Source organism: Saccostrea echinata, unplaced genomic scaffold (assembly GCF_033153115.1).
Source record: "Saccostrea echinata isolate AGI-Se365-2 ecotype Australia unplaced genomic scaffold, CSIRO_AGI_Sech_v1 ptg000058l, whole genome shotgun sequence".
Lineage (NCBI taxonomy): Eukaryota > Metazoa > Mollusca > Bivalvia > Ostreida > Ostreidae > Saccostrea > Saccostrea echinata.
The window spans coordinates 4,679,809-4,687,794 of NW_026889807.1; the positions used below are offsets into that span (position 1 = coordinate 4,679,809).

The 7,986-nt window shown below is 31.1% G+C and overlaps 1 protein-coding gene across 1 annotated transcript; it reads left to right on the top strand.

Moving 5' to 3' along the window:
• Positions 1–819: 819 nt before the first annotated feature.
• On the top strand, positions 820–7,606 carry LOC133174574 (toll-like receptor 4). The gene is made up of 3 exons (XM_061309681.1): positions 820–2,766; positions 3,422–3,488; positions 7,523–7,606. Exons 1-3 carry the CDS (start codon positions 857–859, stop codon positions 7,604–7,606), a joined length of 2,061 nt encoding a protein of 686 aa, XP_061165665.1. The 5' UTR covers positions 820–856.
• Positions 7,607–7,986: the final 380 nt, after the last annotated feature.

Genomic DNA, 7,986 nt, shown 5'->3' on the forward strand with positions numbered 1-7,986 from the left:
CAATGCAGTTCCTGTTATTATTGCCTTTTATGATATAATTCGTTTCCTTAAATATGATAAAAAGCTGAATTCGTACCATTAGGAGAAAGAAGGTATAGGTAGTGTAAGGAAGATACAATGCAAATGTAATTAAAAAAAATAGAATGTAGAAACCAATTAAAATTAAAAGATGAGTGAGACAAAAAATTGAAACTTATTTTCCGTGCTTGTCCGAGGGAAAAAAAAACTTCCTAATCACTTCAATGGGAAAAAAATCATTGAGGATGATAAAGCTAAAAGGTAAGATTTTACGTGTTTTGTCTAGAGTAAATTAATCAAAGGTAAATTTTAGAAATCATTGGTTTCGTTTCATTTCCCAATTTGGAAGGAGACTTAAAAACTAAGAAAGATGAGGGATAAAGAAAAAAGAAATTGATTTCAATATGTACTGTAAATATATTACACTTAGAGTGTACGATATTCGGAGGAATTTGATTTTTGTACAAGTTAGCGTTTGTTTGATTTAGCACATTTCTAAATGTTCTTATTTATGTATATATGTGCAAGACATTTAGCGTTGTACTTGAATAAGCGGCAATTGCTAAAAAGAAAACACAGTCAAACGTTATACGTTTACAGCATCTTAACGATTCCACTATGTATCTGCAATTATAAAGAAGAAAACCCACTCCAATATATAAAGTTATATCGATGCTGATCGAAATGCCAGTCCTAACCTATAATTATATTCTTTTCAGGAATGGGGACTATAAGCAGAATCTTGATCCGAACCATTTTGTTTATGTTTTCCGTGACTGGAGATAAAACTGAATATCTTTCCGGAAATCCCTGTACATGTAAAACATACAAAGGAAAAATGTTTGCTGTTTGCACAGATCTTAATTTGGATAAAGCACCAGATTTTCCGAATAATGTCGTTGGCATCAACTTTGCAAGGAATAACTTTGAAAGCATACCCCAAAACCTTCCAAAGAGCCTAATGTACCTAGATATGTCTCATAACAATATACAATCATTAGATAATTCCTCTGTGGTTAGATACCGACTACTTCGGAATTTTAGTGTCTCTTGGAACAAACTTTCCAATATTCAAATTGGTACATTTCAGTTACATTCAAATCTTCAACATCTTGATATTTCCAATAATGATATTCTTACAATTGAAGTCATTTCTAATATATCTTCTGATTTGAAAGATTCGCGAATAAAAACGTTAAATTTTGAAAAACTTCAGTGCACTTACGGAATCTCTCAGATTATTGAAGTAAACCATGTTGCCCATTTGAAGAATACCAATCTACAGGAGTTAAACCTAGCGTCAAACAGGATTAATAGTCTGGAACTAAGTGTTTTAGTTTCACTTCCCAAATCACTTCGTGTCCTAAATTTAGCAGATAATAAGTTAAGCTTTGGACTTTACATCATGGAATTTGCTGTTCTGAAAAGTCTGGAGATACTTAATATAAGCTTCCAGTACTCATTTCATCAAATGGGCATGACGGTTGACTTTTTCGAAAAATGCAATGACACAAGAATTCAAGGAGTTGATCTTGGCTCTTCTATACCCGGAAGCAAAAACAATGACACTAACAGAGGTCTGTCTTTTGGTGGGTTAATGTCTAAATATGTTGATGATTCTACAAGAGTAGAAAACTACACGGTATATTTGCCGCCAAATCTACGAAAACTTTATTTCCATGATAATCTATATAAAATGTCCGTGCCCAAAATACCGATTGGACCCATTAACAAACTAACACATATATATGTCCAAAGGAATATAATTTATGAGGTGATTGGACCATTCACGGGAATTGAAAATATTCGATATATTGATTTTTCTGGTAACTTTTGTGGATACATTTCAAAATCATTTTTACAGCATTTTACAGGTATCGAATTTTTGAATCTTTCTAACAATGCTTTCGGACAGGTTTTCGAAAAGGATAAGAATGGAGAAATACTCTTATATCAAACTCGCCTATTACTCCTAGACTTGTCTTACAACAGAATCCATAGTTTTTCAAGTGTTATTTTTCAAAAGAACAGCATGCTGGAACACTTAAACCTTGGTTATAATTCTTTAAATGAATTTACTGTGCAGATTAACCATATGAAAAATCTATCTCTATTAGACCTATCTTTCAATCAGTTGGGTTCTCTGGAATTATCTGTAAGAGATGCCTTGAATGCAATAGCAAAGGATAAAGAAGTCCATGTAAATTTGTTGGGTAACCCATTGAAGTGCTCTTGCGAAAATCTCAATTTCATAAAGTGGATGCATCATTCCAAGAAATTGAATTTTGTTATGTTGGAGAATTACTCTTGTGAATTTAAAAATTTCAAAGAATATCCTTTGAATGAAATTGAGAATTTACTTCAGGAAATGGAGAAAAAATGTTCTTCATATACGCTCATTATAGTAGTGATGACGTCATTGATAATCGTTGCTTTAACAGCAACGATAAGTCGCATCGTATTTAGATACAGATTGAAACTCAGATATCTGTATTATGTCGCAAAAGAGAAATATCAAGGTGAGATCGTTGATGACGTCAACATCAAGAAAAGCTTATACCGCTATGACGCATTCATTTCTTACACGGATCAAGACAGATTATTTGTCATTAATCTTGTACGTAAGCTAGAGAATAAATATGACTTACGTTTGTGCATTCATCATAGAGATTTTATTCCCGGTACAGGTATAATGGACAATATTACAAATGCCATTCACTGTAGCAAACGAACTGTCTGCATTATGACGTTTTATATTAATAAAAAAAAAAAAAAAAAAAAAAAAAAAAATAATAATAATAATAAACCAAAACAAACATCACTATACATGTACGTCCATAAAAATTCATTTTATTTATGAAATATTTATTGTGACTTATTTGTGTTCACTATAATGCTAAAATGAATATATGACAATTAATTTAAGATACGTATTGGCTTTCAAAATGATATCATTAAACTTATCCTTTAAATAAATCCTTAAATGGTTCTAATATTCTGAACATTAAAGATGAATCGCTGTCATTCAGTCAACTAGAACATTACTGATATTTCACTGAATGGCAGACCTTTGCCATTGAATGAGTTTGCCAGTCCCTTCAATGACAATTCATTTGACTGAATGGTATAGGTAGATACTGTAAAATCGATCAGAAAATGATTTTTTTTAAAAAAAGTATTGTAATATAGAGTAATCAGAAGTAATTTTGATAAGAAGATATAGAGACAACAAAATGTTTTCTATATAATGTATATAATCAGTATGCGATTTTTGTTTAAAATCCAAAGAATTTTTAATTAAATCAATTCCTTTAAAAAATCGACCCTATCATAATGCAAATTACTAAAAAATTCTAAGACCTTAACAGAGTAAAAAATTATTTTTCATTTTGTATTTTTTCAGGCATAAAGATAATATGCAGAGTTCTGAATTTGGACCTGATATTTTTCCTTATAGAGGCAGTAACAAGGTACGTGTTTCCCTGTGGTAACCACTGCAATTGTACAACATCGCGAGGAAACGTTTTTGCTGATGGCAATGGTCTTCATCTGAATAAGGTGCCAAATTTTCCAAACAGTGTCGTTTGCATTAACTTTGCAAGGGATAACTTTGAGAGTATACCCCAAAATATTCCAAAGAGCCAAATGTACCTAGATTATCTATATACAATTATTAGATAATTCCTTGACTACTTTGGAATTTCAGTGTATTTTGGAACAAACTTCCATATTCAAATTCGTAAATTTCAATCAAACTCAAATCTTGAAGATCTAGATATTTCAAATAATAATGTTCTCACCATTGAGGTTATTTCCATCATATCTTATGATTTGAAAAGCTCACAGATAAAAACGTTAATTTTGAAAAGCTGCAGTGCACGTACGGGGTAACTCAAATTCTCAAAGTATATCATGTTGAATTTTAAAACATACTCTTCTAGAGGAATTGAACCTAGCGTCCAACAGAAAAAATAGTCTTGAACTATGTGTTTTAGTTTCACTTCCCAAATCACTTCGTGTCCTAAATTTAGCAGAAAATAAGTTAAGCTTCAGACTTTACATCATGGAATTTGCTGGATTGCAAAGTCTGGGGATACTGAACGTAAGCTTCCAGTCCTCATTTCATCGAATGGAAATGACTAGTGACTTTTACAAAAACGGAATGACACAAAAGATTTCATATTGTTGACTTTAACTCTTCTGCATGAAGAAAAAATGAGAGTAACAATGATATCAACAATGACATATCTTTAGGGGGATCCATGTCTGATTATTTTAACGATCCCACAAAATCTTGAAATCATACAATATAAATGCCCCCTAATCTTCGGTAATTTTATTATCATGATATTCTGTATAAAATGTCGGTACCCACTACTCATAGGACCTTTCAACAAATTAACACACGTATATGCTCAAAGAAACATCATATATGAGGCAATTGGACATATAACAGGTATTGAAAATGTTCGATATATTGATTTTTAGGTAACTTTTGTGGTGATATTTCAAAATCATTTTTGAAAAACTTTACGGGTGTTGAATTTTTTAATCTTGCAAACAATGCCCTCGGACAAGTATATAGATACAAATAGGGAATTACATCTAATTCTAACTCGAATGTCACCGCTAGATTTATCTTTCAACAGAATACACAGCCTTTCGGTCGATGTTTTCCAAAGGAACGACATGTTGGTATGCTTAACCATTAGTCATAATTATTTAAATGAATTTACAATTTAGATAAACTACATGAGAAATTTATCCCTATTAGACCTATCGTTTAATCGGTTAACTCATCTAGGTTATTCTGCACGGAAATCCCTGACTAGCAAAAAAGAAAGTTTTTAATCTGTTGGGCAATCAACTCAAGTGTTCTTGCGAAAATCTGGATTTGGTTAAGTGGATACATAACTCAGAAACTTTTAATGCTTTTTTTATGTTGGAGAACTACACTGGTGAATTTGAAAATATTAAAGAATATCCCTTGAAGGAGATTGGATATTTGCTTCAGAAAATGGAGAAAAAAAAACTGTTCTTCTTATACTCGTACATGTATCATAGTATTGACGACGTCATTGATAATCGCTACATTAAAAAAACAACAGTGAGTCGAATCCTCTTTAGATATAGGTGGAAGCTCAGGTATATGTATTATGTCGCAGAAGAGAAGTATCATCGTCGGATCTTTGATGAAGATATTATCAGGAATATTACTTGTCGTTTTGTTTTCATTTCCAATGCAAATAAAGATTATAGAAGATTGTCTTTAATATCATCCGTAAACTAGAGAATGAATATGACTTAGGATTGTGCATTCATCATAGAGATTTTATCCATAGTACAGAAATCATGGACAATATTATAAATGACATTCACTATAGCAGACGAACTGTCTGTATTATGACGTCACACTTCCTAGATTCCTATTTGTGTATGTTTGGATTAAATACGACAAGAATGGAAGCCATTTATTCTCGAAACTGTAGAAATGTTTTGTTTCTTATAATCTTGAAGAAAAAAGACCATGAAAAATGTTCAACTATTTTTGATGGATCTTACTGAGAGTCAGTCCTACCTGGAATGCCCGGATGAAGACGCGGAAGAATACACAGCGTTAAGTTCTAGGCTTGGGGAAACATTGAAATCAAATGATTGTAATTTTTAGGGAAAAAATGGTTTATTTTACGAGGGTCATTCAAAAAGTTCGTGGACTTTTGTCATAACTTTTTTATTTAAGGACGTTCGATCCTGAGCTTTTGAGCAGATTTTGCTCAGGACCTTTATTTCTAAAATTCTGCATCATTTTTTATGTTCTAACATTGAATCTGGATTCTACAATGCAAATTAAACTATATCCAATGAAAAAACCGCGATGAAATTCCATTAAAATAGGATTAAGCCAGGAACTATATTTTGTGGCGGAAGGTTTTTTAAAAGAAAATGATCAATTTTTCCCTTTTGAAATATATACAGTACTGTTAAGTTTAGATTACTATTTTTCCATGCTGGTTGCACATAGAGCTTTTTTTTTTTTTTTGCAGTGAAATGTTTTATGCTGGCTCTGAAATAGCTAATAAATTATTTCTTATGAATTCTTTCATTATATTGTGACAAATATAGTTAATATATTCTGAAAGTCCAGGAAAAAAATTGAGCCAATTTTAACATAAAATTAACACTTTTTTAGTAATATCTAAAAATTTAGATCATAGACCCCCACTTTTGTTTTTCTTTCCTGAATATATAAGATAACTTTGATCAATCTGCTTAAATTCAGCAAAAGGTTAAGACTTTAAAATAATTTTCTTGCTTTTTAAATTTTTATTTCCAGAAAAATCACATTTTGTGAGTGCAGAAAGGTCAAATAATTCATTATGCGAAGCAATTTGAAACTTTTTCTTAGTCACAATTTTAATGCGTCTTTTTTTAAATAGACTAATAGTTTATTTTGTCCCATGATTTATTTGGATCAAAACTTTGGAGGGAAAACGTCGAAGATGTGATTTTTGATTAAGACACAAATATCAGTGCAAAAAGGTCAAATTAAATGTAATGTAGCGCCGAAAGAAGTATATTGACCCCCATTTTTTGTTTTGATTTTTAATTAAGCTATATGTGTAGAAACTAAAAATATACTTGACAAAAAAAGTTTAAGACTTTAAATATCAGGATCCAACCTCGTTAACGTCATTATTACAAACAGATTTATTACACATATTTAACAGCAGATTCAAATAATTTGAGTAAATCAATTGGAATTTATCTTGATATATATCAAAATTATCAAAGATTTAAGACAGCAAAATGGGTTCAAGGAGCAGGGTCAAAATTGAGTTATTTACTAACTTTACATTTTATAATGTTTATAGCCATACCTCCAATAAATGGTGCTTAAACAAAATAAAATTTAAATGTTTAAATTTATTATTGTTTTATTACTTCAGATGCTTAAATGTAATGTCATACATCGCTTCGTTTGAAAGATATGAATTTCTAAAGACAGATAGACTTGATTAAACAAAGCAAACAAGCATGACGTCGAAGGACGTCACGGAGCAGCGAGTACCTATAAAATTTTGCTTTGCATTCGGGAAACCTCTAAAACAAACTCTTAAAATGCTGGAGGAACTAGGAAATATATGTATATATATATAATGAACTGTGGACTTGTATATAATGGAAAAGAAAATTTTTGTATGGTAGAGACTTTGAATCGGACGCATATATATTAAAAGTATTTTAGCGAAATGTCCTAAAGACAGTATAATAATGCATACTATTCTTAATTGTAACTCGTGTCCACTATCTCCCTTATGCGTAGCTCTGATCCTTCAATGTAGGCTCCAGTTTTTGGCACCCCCTATTCACAACTCTTTGATTTATTTTAATAAAATATTTCGGGTTTCCAATGTTTCGGCATGAGCATCACTGAAGAGACATAATTTGTCGATATCCGCATGTGGTTCATCAGAATTAGTATCGTATATGATTTACATCAAAGAGGGAAAGGATCGAAATCGATGCAATGATGCAGACAACAAAAATGGAAGATATTGATTCACCTGATAAACTGACAGACAGATAGACAGAGAGCCAGGAGTAAAGTACGATTTACAAGATTTTTTTAATGAAATATGCGTTCTGATACACAAAAAATGACTGATTAAATGATTCAGTTGGTTTTGTTGTCGGGTCCATTTCATTCAGTTCAAACCTTTTCTTAAATCTAAAAAGTTAGTGTATACCGAACTTATTTTACAAACTTTTGAAATCTTTGATTATTAAATGACCATGAAAAAGATATGCAATATTCTAGTAAAACGATTTAAATCATAATTATGCCACTGAATCAATGAGCACAGGTAGAACCTTTCTGACATTTGAAAATACTATTTTTATTGTAACAATATGATTATTTAATCTGCAACAACATTCAAAGTATTCATATTCCAAAAGATGTTTTCG

Coding starts and splice junctions, on each gene's coding strand:
- LOC133174574 (XM_061309681.1), top strand. CDS start 857: ATGTTTGCTGTTTGCACAGATCTTAATTTGGATAAAGCACCAGATTTT. Junction 2,767..3,421: donor CGAACTGTCTGCATTATGAC/GTTTTATATTAA, acceptor GTATTTTTTCAG/GCATAAAGATAATATGCAGA. Junction 3,489..7,522: donor CTTATAGAGGCAGTAACAAG/GTACGTGTTTCC, acceptor TTTACATCAAAG/AGGGAAAGGATCGAAATCGA.